General features: G+C 38.9%; 1 protein-coding gene across 1 annotated transcript in view; it reads left to right on the forward strand.

The window, feature by feature from the left end:
- DOCK3 (dedicator of cytokinesis 3) overlaps window positions 1-16119 on the forward strand; it is a 450742-nt gene that overhangs the window by 105337 nt on the left and 329286 nt on the right. Inside the window, exon 5 of the mRNA XM_004368733.1 lies at window positions 13615-13711. Coding sequence (XP_004368790.1) covers window positions 13615-13711 — 97 coding nt within the window. The remainder of the gene's footprint in view (window positions 1-13614; window positions 13712-16119) is intronic.

Consider the following 16119-nt stretch of genomic DNA (forward strand, 5'->3'; position numbering starts at 1 on the left):
GTGTAATCCATACTGAAGGCTGTAGTCTTTGATCTTCATCAGTAAGTGCTTCAAGTCCTCTTCACTTTCAGCAACGAAGCTTATGTCTGCATATTGCAGGTTGTTAATGAGTCTTCCTCCAATCCTGATGCTGTGTCTTCTTCATATAGTCCAGTTTCTTGGATTATTTGCTCAGCAGATGGATTGAAAGGATACAGCCATGACACACACCTTTCTTGACTTTAAACCATGCATATCCCCTTGTTCTGTTTGAACGACTGCCTCTTGGCCTATGTACAGGTTCCTCATGAGCACAATGAAGTGTTCTGAAATTCCCATTCTTCACAGTGTTATCCATAATTTGTTATGATCCGCACAGTTGAATGCCTTTGCATAGTCAATAAAACACAGGTAAACACAGGTAAATATCTTTCTGGTATTGTCTGTTTTCAGCCAAAATCCATCCCACATCAGCAGTACTATCCCTCATTCCACGTCCTCTTCGGCATCCAGCTTGAGTTTCTGGCAGTTGCCTGTCAATGTACTGTTGCATCTGCTTTTGAATGACCTTCAGCAAAACTTTACTTGTGTGTGTGTGATATGAACGATATTGTTTGATAATTTCTGCATTCTGTTGGATCACCTTTCTTTGGAAATGGCTACAAATATGGATCTCTTCCAGATGGTTGGCCAAGTAGCTGTCTTCCAATTTTCTTGGCATAGGCGAGTGAGCACCTCCAATGCTGCATCCATTTGTTGAAACTTCCCAGTTGGTATTCTGTCAATTCCTGGAGCCTTATTTTTCGCCAGTGCTTTCAGTGCAGCTTGGACTTCTTTATTCAGTACCATCAGTTCTTAATCATATGCTTCCTCCTGAAGTGGATGAACGTCAACCAATTCTTTTTGGTACAGTAACTCTGTGTATTCCTTCCATCTTCTTTTAATGCATCCTGTGTCTTTTAATATTTCCTCCATAGAATCCTTCAGTATTGTAACTTGAGGCTTGAATTTTTTCTTTAATTCTTTCAGCTTGAGAAATGCCGAGTATGTTCTTCCCTTTTGGTTTTCTAACTCCAGGTCTTTGCACATTTCATTGTAATACTTTACTTTGTCTTCTTGAGCTGCCCTTTGAAATCTTCTGTTCAGCTCTCTTACTTCATCATTTCTTCTGTTTGCTTTAGGTACTCTATGTTCAGGAACAAGTTTTAGAATCTTTTCTGACATCCATTTTGGTCTTTTCTTTCTTTCCTGTGTTTTAATGACCCTTGCTTTCTTCAGTTAGGATATCCTTGATGTCATTCCACAAATCATCTGGTCTTCAATCAGTGCATCAAATCTATTCTTGAGATGGTCTCTAAATTCAGGTGGGATATACTCAAGGTCATACTTTGGCATTCGTGGACTTGTTCTAATTTTTATTAACTTCAACTTGAACTTGCATGTGAGCAATTGATGGTGTGTTCTGCAGTTGGCCCCTGGCCTTGTTCTCACTGATGATACTGAGCTTTTCCATTGTCTGTTTCCACAGATGTAGTCAGTTTGATTCCTGTGTATTCTATCGGGTGAGGTCCACATGTATCATTGTCATTTATGTTGTTGAAAAAAGGTATTTGCAATGAAGAAGTCATTGGTCTTGGAAAATTCTGTCATATGATATCCAGCATTTCTATCACCAAGGCCATATTTTCCAACTACCAGACCTTCTTCTTCATTTCTAACTTTTACATTCCAATCACCAGTAATTATCAGTGCATGTTGATTGCATGTTCGATCAATTTCAGACTGTAGAAGTTGGTAGTAATCTTCCATTTCTTAATTTTTGACCTTAGTGGTTAGTGTATAAATTTGAATAATAGTCATATTAACTGGCCTTCCTTGTAGGCATAGAATATTATCCTATCATTGACAGTGTTGTTCTTTCAGGATAGATCTTGAAATGTTCTTTATGACAATGAATGTGATGCCTTTCCTCTTCAATTTGTCATTCTGGGCATAGTAGACTGTGTGATTGTCTGATTCAAAATGGCCGATACTAGTCCATTTCAGCTCACTAATGCTTAGGATATTGATCTTCATGCATTCCATTTCATTCTTGGCTATTTCCAGTTTTCCTAGATTCATACTTCATTCATTCCATGTTCCTATTATTAATGGATGTTTGTAGCTGTTTCTTCTCATTTTGAGTCCTGCCACATCAGCAAATGAAGGTCTCAAAAGCTTGACTCCATCTACATTATTAAGGTCGACTCTACTTTGAGGAGGCAACTCTTCCCCAGTCATATTTTGAGTGCCTGCCCACTTGAGGGGCTTATATTCTGGCAGTATATCAGGCAGTGTTATGCTGCTATTCATAAGGTTTTTACTGGCTAATTTTTTCAGAAGTAGACTGCCAGGTCCTTCTTCCTAGTCTTTCTTAATCTGGAAGCTCAATTGAAACCTGTCTACCATGGGTGACCCTGATGGTATTTGAAATAACAGTGGCATACCTTCCCATGTCACGGTAACACACAAGCCACCGTAGTACGACAAACTGACAGACGCATGGAGAAATTAAACCATTTTCTTTTCAAAACTATTAAAATAGTTTTTAAAATAATTGGTGAAGAAGTCTTAGAATCACTACCTTGGATGCTAGTGACACAAGGAAAGAATTATCACATTTTTCTCTTAATAAGCTCTTATTTTAATCAGCTTGTAAAGTTAATGGATATGGGTAATGCTCTGGCATCCTTCTAAGAGGATTTTTTTTTTTTAATCTACTGGAATAAGTGACAAAGAATAAAGTACAGTAAAACCACAAAACATAATCAAGTAACTTGTATATTCATTGATGCTCAGTATCAGTTCCTGAGTCATTTTGAACACAGTGGTGCTTTGTCAACTGTCTTCCCATGGAAATAAATGATACTTAAGGCTAATTTTGTGAAATACATTTTTTTTGCTGTTTCCAAGTGGATGATATTCTCCTTGTCTAACAAATCAGAATATGGGTTTCAGTCAACTTAGCATATCAATATGTAAAATCTTTAGTTCCAGAAAATGTTTCTTTACCCCTCATAATTGGTATAAACATTATAAAAGTATTATCAAGTCATACCTCTGACTTGATGCAACAACCTTTCAACAAGTTTTTATGTATCATACTTATGTTAAGATCCAGAATGTTTACTGTCATTTGAAAGGCCCTTTGAGAAGTGGCCCTTGCCATACCAACCTTCTTTCAGTTCTGGGATGTGTGAAATACTCTTCCATCTCAGTGACTTCCTGTATGCTTTCCTCTGCACATGACGGCATACCTGGTCCCCCCCCCCCGTTTTTCCCATCATGTCATTTTTGTATCTTCTGGGCCTTTGTTTTAGTGCCACTTGTTACAGAGAAACCTTCACTGGTTGTCTCATCCAAAATGTTCCCCAGCTGAAATCTCTCATTGTACCCTTTCATTTTCTTCTTAGATTTATCACTGTCTGTATCTGTTTGTTGTGATTATTTGTCTATCTGACAACCTATCCAGACTAAGAGCTCTTTGAAGATGGGGTCCCTCTCTGCTTTTGTTCCCTGATAAATCTTTGGCAGCTAGCAGAAGGTAGGACTGACACCACATAGATGCTGCTTATGATGTTGACTAAGAAACCTTTCTGTTCTCAGGTTAAGTATACCTCCATCAGGCCCAGAATTCCCTTACTGACACCAGTTTCTAAGAAAATGTAACTCTAACATAAAGGAGGTTTTTAAGCTTTTCCAAACCAGGGGCTGGGCTTTATTATTTTTTTTTCTGATTCCACCAGATCTTTTATACCAAGGGTATGGGCTAAGTTGCATAACTTAAAAATGTTAAAAACACAATTTTTCTAAGTTAATCTAAGCAAGAGTTAATCCAAGCAAGACCTTATGGTCTTTCCTTAAAGAAAAAAGCTCTAAGACAGACAATATTTCTAAAAATAAAATTGTAATATATTGAAGGAGGAGCCAAGATGGTGCCTTAGTCAGACACACCATGCCGTCCCTCTATAGCAAAGATCTGAGAAACCAAGTGAAACAGATAGAGATGAAAATTCTGGAACCCTGAGCATCAAATGAAAGGATAAAGAATTTGATTGAATCCCAATTGGAAGAAGAAACTAATTGAAAGCAGCGAACGAGGACAGATAAGGAGTGGAGTGCTCTGCCAGCTAGCCTGGCACAGCATGGCCGTCTTGAGACAAAATCAGCAGCAATCCCAGGTGAGGACCACAGGAAGCAACTTCACGGAATTCCCAACAGAAGGCAGAGAAACTGTGTAGACAAACCCAGAGTGAAACAAGGTGAGCAGGACTTAAATCGGATCTAAGGAGGAAAGGTATAGGAAGGAAGACGAAAGCTCTAGGAATCACAGCATCCACAGAGCAGGGAGGGAGCCAGGACTCAGAGACAGGGCTACTTACCAGCAGCATTCCCTGAACATTGGGGTATGTGCATACATGGAGTAATAGATCTCTAGAGTGTCCTCGGGAGGTTCCCCACCTGACTGGACTATGGGCAGCATCCCCTTCCTCACACTGGATTGGGACCAGGTCCCGGATGCTGGCTGCATCCAATGGGAGATGGCCAGCCACCCTTGCCCGGTTACCAGAGGAACGTTCTCTCTGTCTCCCCACCTTCCTGGTGATTACTGACATGAACCCCCCAATACCTGCCGCTCTGACTGCTGGGGACCACAGTACTAGACCCCTCTTCCTCCCACCCCCCACCTAGCCCCATCTGTCACCACTCCCTGTGCACCCAGTGAGTATCTCCTGGCCCCCCGCCTGCTGACTTGCTGAATGGCAGGAGAGCACTCCCACACTCCTGGCTACCTGCCTCACCCACCAACCCTCCTACTTACCCACCAGCCGAGTGGCAGAAAACGATTCCAGGCACCTGGTTGCTCGTCCCGCACCCCGGCTACTGCCATGCCCGCCCAGTGAGTGGCTATGAGTCCTCCAGTGCCGCTGGACCAATAACAGACTGTGACCTGCCCTCACCCAGCCTGCCGTCAGCCATCTCATACACCTAGTGAACACAGATGCAGGCTCATACTGCTTGCCACTGCCCCACTGTCTTAGTTATCTATTGCAGCTGTAACAGATACAAGTGGATGGCTTTAAAAAAGAGAAATTTATTCTCTCACAATCTAGTAGGCTGAAAGTCCAAATTCAGGGTGCCAGCTTCAGGGGAAGGCTTTCTCTCTCTGTCGGGTGTGGAGAAACGTCCTTGTCATCAATTTTCCCCTGGTCTAGGAACTTCTCAGCACAGGAGCCCCGAGTCCAAAAGACGCAGTATGCTCCCAGTGCTTTTTTCTTGGTGGTATGAGGTCTCCTATCTATTTAGTTTCAAAGCCGCTTCCACATTTTAGGTATCTGTTAGAGCAGGACCCCACTCTTGGTACCAGAGTCTGTCTTAGTCATCTAGTATATTTTAACAGAAATACTACAAGTAGATGGCTTTAACAAAGAGAAAATTTATTCTCTCACAGCCTAGGAGGCTAGAAGTCTGAATTTAGGGTGCCAGCTCCAGAGGAAGGCTTTCTTTCTCTGTTGGCTCTCGGGGCACCTCATACTACCAAGAAACAAGAGCCAGGAGGATGGCGCATCCTTTGCACCTGGGGTCCCTGCGCTGAGAAACCCCTTGACCAGGGAAGATTGATGACAAGGACCTTCCTGCAGAGCCAACAGAGAGAGAAAGCCTTCCCCTGGAGCTAGCACGCTTAATTTGAACTTCTAGCCTCCTAGACTGTGAGAGAATAAATTTCTACTTGTTAAAGTCATCTACTTGTGATATTTCTGTTATAGCAGCACTAGATGACTAAGACATCCACCCACTCTGAGACAGGTGGTGAGCACTCCTGTGCCACCAGATGAGCGATAAGTAAAGCATGCCTAACCCACTTGCCCTGAGAGATCAAAACAAAACAAAAAACCAGGATGAAATAAACAAAATTAAAATTGATCAGTAAATAAAATAACACCTTAATGCCTTGGAGACAACAGACAATAACAAATCATTTGAAGAAGCAGGATAAGTTGGATCAAGTAAATGAGCAAAATAAAAGGGCAGAAAATCTTCCTGAGCAAGAAATAGTAATGGAGCTACCTGAAAAAGAATTCAGAAGACTTATGTACAGGTTTCTTAAAGAGGTCAAGGAAAGCACAGACAGAACCATGGAAGAATTTACGAAAACAATGCAAGAACAAAATGATAAATAGACAGTTAAAAACCATACAAAAGCAACTAGAAATCCAGATGATTACCAATAAAATATCAGCAGTAGATAACTCAATGGAAGGACCTAGAAGTAGAATTGAATGAATGGAATAAAGAATCAGTGAAATAGAGAACAAATACCTTGATACTAACTTGTTTGAGGAACAATCAGAAAAAAGAATAAAGAAAACCTAAGAGTTATGTGGGACACCATTAAGTGGAATAGTTTATGTATAATAGGAATTCCAGAAGAGGAGAAAAAAAAAGAAAAGTACAGAAAGAATTTTTGAAGATATATTGGCTGAAATTTCCCAAATACCATGAAACATTAGAAAGTTACCATTCAGGAAGCTCAACGAACCCCATATAGGATAGACCACCCCAAAAAATCACCTAGACATATCATAATCAAACTTTCCAAAACCAGAGTCAAAGAAAAAATTCTGTAAGCAGCTTGTGAATAATGAAATAATCATTTACAAAGGGGCACCAATTAGACTAAGTGCTGATTTCTCATCAGAAACCATGCAGGCAAGAAGGCAATGGGATGACATATATAAAATCTTGAAGGAAATGAATTGCCAACCAAGAATCATATATCTAGCAAAATTGTGTTTCAACAATGATGGTGAAACTGAGGCATCCCCAGATAAGCAGAAAATGAGGAAATTCGTAAAAACCAGACCAGCCTTACAAGAAGTATTAAAGGGAGTCCTTTGGATAGAGAACTAGTGACATCAGACAACAACCTGAGATAAAGACACATGACAACATCAACTAGATACCAACCCAGATAAAGACTTCACAGTAGCAAAATAAATCTAAAAGACTGACTACAGAGAGCCAGAGGAATTAAGATGCAAATGACAACAACTTCAGATAGCAAGAGGGGAATAAAAGAGGTAGTTATAGAACTTCCATGTGGGAAGGAAGTCAAGTCGATTTCAAGACATTACAGCTGTTTTAATTTTAAGATGAATAATGTAAACTTCAGAGTAACCACAAAGTAAAGTAATAAATATGCTCACAAAAATAAAGAAGAAAACCAAAAAGACTCAGTAAACACAAAAACAACAATGATTTATAGGAAAAAAAAAACCATGTACAAAAAGAAATCAGCACAGAAAATTAAGAGGAACAAAGAAACCAGGAACAAAGAAACCTTTAACAAGAACAAAAAAAAGTATGACCAAATGACAGCAATGATTACACGAATGAAAATGGATTAAATGCGCCAGTAAAGAGAAAGAGAGTGGCAGAATGGTTTAAAAAAAAAAAAGACCCATCAGCATGTTGCTTAACAAGAAACCTACCTTTAACACAAAGACATAAGTTAAAAAATCAAAGGATGAAAAAAATGTATCAAGTAAACAATATCCAAAAGAGAGCAGGATTAGCAATATTAATTTCAGATAAAATAGACTAAGTCAAAATCCATTATAGGAGAAAAAGAAGGGCATTATATAATGATTAAAGGGTCAATCCACCAAGAAGACTTAACAATAGTAAATATCTATGCACTGAATGACAGAGCTCCAAAATATATAAAACAAGCTATAATAGAATTTAAAAGAAATAGACAGTTCTATAATAATAATAGGAGACTTTAACACACCACTTTCAATGATGGACAGAAAAACTAGAAAAAAACTGAGTAAAGACTCAGAAGATCTAAGTAACACAGTCAACCAGCTAGACCTCATAGGCATATACAGAACACACCATGCAACAGCAGCACAGTACATATTTTTCTCCAGTGCACACAGATCATTCTCCCTAATAGACCATATTCGAGGCCACAAAGCAAGCCTCAATAAATACAAAAACATCGATATAATACAAAGCATCTTCTCTGACCATAACACTGTAAAACTAGAAATCAATAACACAAAGAGCAAGGGAAAAATAATAAATACGTGGAAACTGAATAACACCTTACTTAAAAACTAGTGGGTTATAGAAGACATTAAAAATTAAAGAATTATTAGAATCAAATGAAAATGCAGAGACAGCATACTAAAACGTCTGGAACACAGCAAAAGCAGTGCTGAGAGGAGAATTTATAACAATAAATGCAGATCAATAAAGAGGAAAGATCCAAAATCTATAACTTAACCTGACAACTGGAAAAAATAGAAAAAGAACAGCAAAAAAAGTCCACAGTCACCAGAAGAAAGGAAATAATAAACATCAGAGCAGAAATAAATAAAATAGAAAGTGGAAAAACAGTAGAAAGAATCAAGAAGACTAGAAGTTGGTTCTCTGAGAGGATCAATAAAATTGACAAACCACTGGCCAAATTGACAAAGGGAAAAAATGAGAAGATGCAAATAAAATAAGGAATGAAATGGGCAGCATTAACACAGAATCAGAGATAGAGAGGATTATTACAGAATATTATGGAAAATGTACTCTAACAAATTTAAAAACCTAGTAGAAATGGAAAAATTTCTAGAAACACACTACCTAAATGAACACAGCAGAAGTAGAAAACCTAAACAGACCCATAACAAAAGGTGAAATTGAAGATACCATTTAAAAAAACAAACCTCTCAACCAAAAAAAAAAAAAAAAAAACACACATAAGCTACAGCCCAGATGGCTTCACTGGAAAGTTATAACAAACATTTAGAAAAGAGTTGACACCAATTCTCAAAATATTCCAGCATGTAGAAAATGAAGGAATACTGCTTAGTTCATTTCATGAAGCCAGCAAAACCCAGATACCAAACCAGGCAAAGATACCACTAAAAAAGAAAATTACAGACCAGTATCCCTCATGAATATAAACGCAAACATTCTTAACAAAATTTTAGCCAGCAGAATACAGAACAGCGTATTTTAAAAAAATGATACATCATAATCAGGTGGGATTTATACCAGCAGTGGAAAGGTGGTTCATCATTAGAAAAACAATCAACAGAATTCACCCCATAAATAAAACAGAGGAAAAGAATCACATGATCATCTCAATCAGTGCAGAAAAGCCATTTGATAAAATCCAACACCCTTTCCTGATAAAAACTCTCGGCAAAATAGGAATAGAAGGGAAATTCCTCAACATGATTAAGGATGTATAAACAAAACCAACTGCCAACATTATTCTCAATGAAGAGAGATTGAAAGTATTCCCACTGAGAATGGGAACTAGACAAGGATGTTTATTATCGCCACTCCTATTTGATATTGTACTGGAAGTCCTAGCCAGAGCAGTAAGGCAAGAAAGGGAAATAAAAGGTATCCAGATTGGAAAGGAAGAAGTAACACTATCCGTTTTCGCAGATGACATGATCCTTTACATAGAAAATCCTAACGATTCCTCAGGAAAACTGCTGAAACTAATGGAAGGGTTCAGCAAAGTGGCAGGGTACAAGATCAACATACAAAAATCAGTTGGATTCCTCTACATGGACAAGGAGAACTCTGAAAAGGAAATTAAGAAAATAATACCATTTACAGTAGGCCCCCAAAAGATGAAAAACTTAGAAATAAATCTAATCAGGCGTGTAAAAGACTTACACAAAGAAAACTACAAAACACTACTTCGAGTGGAACCAAAGATGAGAAACCAAAAGAGACCTACATAAATGGAAAAACATACCATGCTTATGAATTGGCAGACTTAACATTGTGAAAATATCAGTATTGCCAAAGCAATCTATATATATAATGCAGTCCGATCCGAATCCCAACAACATTCTTTAACAAAATGGAAAAACTAATCTCTAACTTTATATGGAAAGGAGAGGCCTCAAATAGCTAAAGCATTATTGAAGAAGAGCATAGTAGGAGGCCCCACACTTCCCAATCTCAGAAGTTACTGTACAGCCACGGTAGCCAAGACAGCCTGGTACTGGTACAATGACAGACACATAGACCAGTGGAACAGAATTGAGAACCCAGAAGTAAACCCTTCCTGTTATGGACAGCTGATCTTTGACAAAGAGTTGAAGTCCATTCAGTGGGGAAAAAAATAGTCTCTTTAACAATGATGCTGGCACAACTGGATATCCATTTGCAGAAAAATGAAACAGGATCCATACCTCACACTGTATACGAAAACTAACTCAGAATGGATCGAAGACCTACATGTTAAACCTGAAAGTATAAAGTTCCTGGAAGATAACATAGGGACAAAGATAGGGGTCCTAATTTATGGCATAAATAGACTCAAATATAACCAAAAATGCACAAACAACAGAAAATAAACGGATAACTGGGATCTCTTAAAAATAAAATACCTGTGCACATCAAAAGACTTCATCAAAAGAATAAAAAGAGAACGTACAGACTTGGAAAAAAAAATTGAGAATGACGTATGTGGCGGCAAGGGTCTAATCTCTGAGGTATATAGAAAACTTTTAACACCCCAACGCCAAAAAACAGTCAAATCAAAAAATAGGCAAAAGACGTGAACAGACACTTCACCAAAGAAGACTTTCAGGCAGCTAACAAACACATGAAGAGATGTTTGCAATCATTAGCCATTAGAAAGATGCACATAGTGAGATATCATCTCACCCCTGCAAAAATGACACTGATCAAAAAAACAAAAAAAATGTTGGTGAGGTTGTGGGGAGATTGGAACACTTATGCACAACTGGTGGAATTGTACAATGGTACAACCACTGTGGAAAATGGTATGACACTTTCTCAAAAAGCTAGAAATAGAAATACCATATGACCCAGCAATCCCACTATCCTATATCCTAGAGATATCCAATATCCTAAAGAAATTAGAGAAATGACATGAATAGACCCATGTTCATTGCACACCCATGTTCACTGCGGCATTAGTCAGAATAGCAAAAAGATGGAGACAACCTAAGTGTCCATCAATAGATGAATGGATAAACAAATTTTAGTAGAGACATATAATGGAATACTATGCAACAATAAAGAATAATGGTGAGTCCACAAAACATAACATGGATGAATCTGGAGATTATGCTCAGTGAAGTATGTCAGTCACAAATGGACAAGTACTGTGTGAGACCACTATTATAGAAAGTCAAGAATAGGTTTACACCCAGAAAGAAACACTCTTTGATGGTTACCAGGGATGAGGGAGGATGGGAGGGAGAATCACATACTAGATAGTAGACACGTGTTAATTTTGGTGAGGGGGAAAGCAATACACGATAAAGGTGAAGTCAGCACAGTGTGACCAAGGCAAAGGAAGACACTGAGAGGTACACAAGAATAAAGGGCAACTACGGTAAATACTATAACATATACAATCCTGCGACAACAGTAATAAACAATTTGTGAGTGAATACAACATAGGTATATATGTGTGCTAAATAGGTGCAGGAGGTCGTACAGGAGTACACTTGCATATATAGGTATAGTTATGGATATTTATATATATTTGTGTGTGCTGCATGTATATTCATATATATAGCAGAGTACATAGGGGACACAGTTATGGAAACTTTGTAGACATAACCGAACACCTCACAGGACTGAGTTACTGAGCTTGAAGGCTAAGGACCATAGGCTTGGGGGATGTCTAGGTCAGTTGGCATAACATAGCTCATAAACACAATGTTCGGCATCGTAGTCTGTTAAGTAGCATCTGGGGTCCTAAAAGCTTGTGAGCATCTATCTGAGATACAACTATCAGTCTTTTCCTTTCTGGAGCAAAGGAGAGTGAAGAAAAGCAGAGACTCAAGGAAGCAATTAGCCCAAAGGACTAAGGGCCCACATGAATCACGCCCTCCTCTAGCTTGAGACCAGAAGAACTAGATGGTGCCCAGCTACCACTGCCAACCACTCTGACCAGGAACACAGTAGAAGGTCCTGGTTAGAATGGGAGAAAAATGTAAAACAAAACTCAGATTTATAAAAATAGACCAGACTTACCGGTCTGATAGAGACTGGAGGAATTCCTGAAACTATTGCTCTAAAGATACCCTTCTAACCTGGAACTGAAGCCGCTCCTGGAGGTCACCTTTCAGCCAAATAATAGAAAAGCCTATAAAATAAACAATAACACCCGTAAGGATTGTGCTGCTTAGAACTATCAAGTATGCAAGATGAAAAGGGTAAAATTTGCCTAAAAGCAAAGATGAGAAGGCAAGGAGGGGCAGGAAAATTGTATGAGTGGAAATGGGGAACCGAAGTTGGAATTGGAGGAGTGCTGACATATTGCGGGGATTGCAGCCAATGTCATGGAACAATTGATATGTGAATTATTGAATGGAAAACTAATTTACTGTGTAAACTTTCACCTAAAACACAATAAAATATTAAAAAAAAAATTTGTGAGTGGTTACATAGGTAGATATGTATGCTGTATAGATGGGAAGGGCATGTGAGAACATATATGGGTATAGTTGTGGGTATTTGTATATACGTATTTGTATGTGCTGCATATATATTTAGATATATAAAAGAGCACATAGGGGGCACAGCTATGGAAACTTCTTAGACATATCCAGACACCTTGTGGGACTGAGTTACTGGGCTTGAAGGCTAAGGACCATAGTCTCGGGGGACATCTAAGTCAGTTGGCATAAAATAGCTCATAAAGATAACGTTCTACATCCTAGTGTGGTGAGTAGTATATGGGGTCTTAGCAGCTTGTGAGGGGCCATCTAAGAGACTATTGGTCTCTTCCTATCTGGAGCAAAGGAGAGTGAAGGAAACCAAAGACTCAAGAAAACAATCAGTCCAAATGACTAATAGCCCACATGAACCACAGCCTCCTCTAGTCTGAGGCCAGAAAAACTAAATGGTGCCCAGCTACCACTACTGACCACTCTGACCAGGGATACAGTAGAAGGTACCAGTTAAAATGGGAGAAAAATGTGCAACAAAACTTAAATTCATAAAAAAAGACAAGACTTACTAGAATGATAGAGACCTAAGGAACCCCTGAGACTATTGCCATAAGACACTCTTTTAACCTGGAACTGAAGCCACTCCCAGAGGTCACTTTTCGGCTAAATAATAGATACGCCTGCAAAATAAACAATAACACCCACGAGGAATGTGCTGCTTGAACAATCAACTGTACGAGATTAAATGGTCAACACTGCCCAAAAGCAAAGATGAGAAGACAAAGGGGACAGGGAGACTAGAGGGATGGAAACAAGGAATCCAGTGTGGAAATGAGGGAGAGTACTGACACACTGTGGGGATAGCAACCAATGTCACAGAAAAATTTGCTTGTAAATTGTTGCATGGGAAATAATTTGCTGTGTAAACTTCCACCTAAAACACAATAAAATGTTTTAAAAATTATGATGCATCACCAAAAAGGGTCTTCAGTCAAGTAAATGTACTTTAAATGTACCTTTCTTTATATTTGTACAAATTTAAAATTTGAATTAAACACATTGAAAGAGGCAGCAGACAGTATTCTGAGATTTTATCAAAGATAATGTGGCTGTCTTTCATTTCTGGTTGTAGGCAGTATGAAACTGTGGTTCCACTTGAAGATTCTATTGTGACTGAGGTTACAGCAACTCTACAAGAATGGGCCAGTCTGTGGAAACAACTATATGTAGTAAGTAACTGATAACTAGTTTACTGGATCATGAAAGTTCCATGGTACCAAGTGAAAATACTTTTCTATCCTATACCAATTCTGCATTTTTAGATTTCTAAATATTTGCAGTTTTTCAAATGTATGTTTCTAATATTAACTGAAATATGGAAGGCTGGGTTTTGTCCAACCTAAGGAAAATATACTATTCATATGTCTGCAGATTCCTCGCTTCACCTCAATCACTAGAATATAAGTTTCATAACACCCAGGACCTTAGCTGTCTTAATTATTGCTATCTCCCCAGATACTTTTGCAAAATAGATATTTACCAAATGGATGAACAAACTTGAGCATTACTTAATTTTATCTTTTGTGAGCCTAATGGTAGGTAAAGGCAAATAAATTGTATTAACAGTGTTTTTATATCTGTTTACAGGGGTGGATTAACCAGTAAGCAAGGTATGCATGGACTTACATTAAGCAAGGTATGCACAGGTTTACTTGTGTTTGCTTACTAATATGAAGTGAACAATTTCACATGGGTTTCACCACATTTTTGATGTGATGAAAAACAGATGAAACTGTCCACTACAGATTAGTAAGTAAGCACAAGTAAGCCCATGCATACCTTGCTTTTTGGGTAATCTGTCCCTGGTTGGCTACTTATCTTAAAAGATATGTCATATGGACATGACACTTAGCTAGGACAACAATTAATAGAAAGATTAATAAAAACCACTATCTTCAGGAAACTTAGAGAGTAGAGGATGATAGGACACACAAATTATTATAATACTTAGAGTAAAAGTAAGGTAAGTGACAGGGTTTTAGTTCCAAACATGATAGTTGTTATGGATTGAATTGTGTTGCCCCAAAATATGTATCAACTTGGTTAGGCCATGATTCCCAGTATTGTGTGGTTATCCTCTATTTTGTGATTGATCTAATTTTCCTATGTGTTGTAAACCCTAATCTCTGCCTGTGGTTAATGAGGCAAGAATATGTTATGTTAAAGAGGATTAGAGTGGGATGTAACACCCTTACTCAGGTCACATCCTTAATCCAATGTAAAGGAAGTTTCCTTGGGGTGTGGCCTGCATCACCTTTCATCTTATAAGAGATAAAAGGAAAGAAAAGTGAGCAGAGAGTGGGGACCTCATACCACCAATAAAGCAGTGCCGGGAGCAGAGTACGTCCTTTGGACCCGGGGTTCCTGTGCAGAGAATTTCCTAGACCAGGGGAAGATTGATGAGAAGGACTGTCTCCCAGAGCTGACAGAGAGAGAATGCCTTACCCTGGAGTGATGCCCTGAATTTGAACTTGTAGCCTACTACGCTGTGAGAGAATAAATTTCTCTTTGTTAAAGCTGTCCACTTGTGGTATTTCTGTTACAGCAGCCCTAGATGACCAAGACAGTGGCATAAACACATTCCATTTTACTCTTTCCACTAATCACAACAAAAAATCCTGGGCAAAATATGTAAGTCACCTGCCAAAAAACTCTGAAAGGTGAACAAAAGAAGGTGGAATGGCTAGTGATCTTGTGACTCAAGGACTGACCTGGTGGTGAGTTCCTTGGAGTTTTTTCTTGCCTCCTGTTTATCCTGGTCTGGGTGATAGAGAAGCTTGAAACCTGGAAATGCCAATGGGTGCAGATAAAAAATAGCCCCAGGGGAAGCTGAAGCTTGGCCCAACAGGACAGAAATCTTTTAACAATACCTTCCTGTTCTTTGGGTGAACACCACAATAAAAGCTGTACCCCTCACCCACTCAGTGGGCACTACAGCAGTGGAGTCCATTGCCAGAGCCCTGTCTTCTACCCCATCACCCCTGAAGTAACAAGGAGATGTCCCTCTCCAGTGCAGCCTATAATTGGTACTCTGACTTCCACTCCACCAGCAGTTATAAGGTGGCACCTCTTTCCAGCCGAGCCTGTAGGCAAGACTCCGAATTTCACTGTCCAGCATTAACAGAGTGCTGTCCTTAATGTGAAGAGTTTTATGGGCAGAACTCTGACTTCTACTAATGGAATGGCTGGTCTTCCGCTAATTATTTCTAGTAATGTTGCGGTACCCTCTCCAGCTGAGACTGTGGACAGGATTCTGATTTTCTTTTCCCTACATTAATGAGGCAGTGTCCCTCCCTAGTGAACCTTGTGGACAAAACCTTATTTTTTGTTCATACCCTGCTGAATCTAGGTAGGACTCCTCCCCACTTAAGACCATTGCTGAGGAGACAGTGGGTGGAGTCTTGTCATCAGGTAACACACAAGTTGGGGAAATCAGAAGAACACTGCACAGATTTTATAAACTAAATTGACATTTGAACCACTCCACAAAATGAGCCTGGGAATGAATTCAGAATCTAAAAAGGTTGACCACCTGCTAAAATAGAGATTTAAATGGAACCATAGTCTCACAGTATAA

This window comes from Trichechus manatus, unplaced genomic scaffold, assembly GCF_000243295.1.
Source record: "Trichechus manatus latirostris isolate Lorelei unplaced genomic scaffold, TriManLat1.0 scaffold00001, whole genome shotgun sequence".
Taxonomy (NCBI): domain Eukaryota; kingdom Metazoa; phylum Chordata; class Mammalia; order Sirenia; family Trichechidae; genus Trichechus; species Trichechus manatus.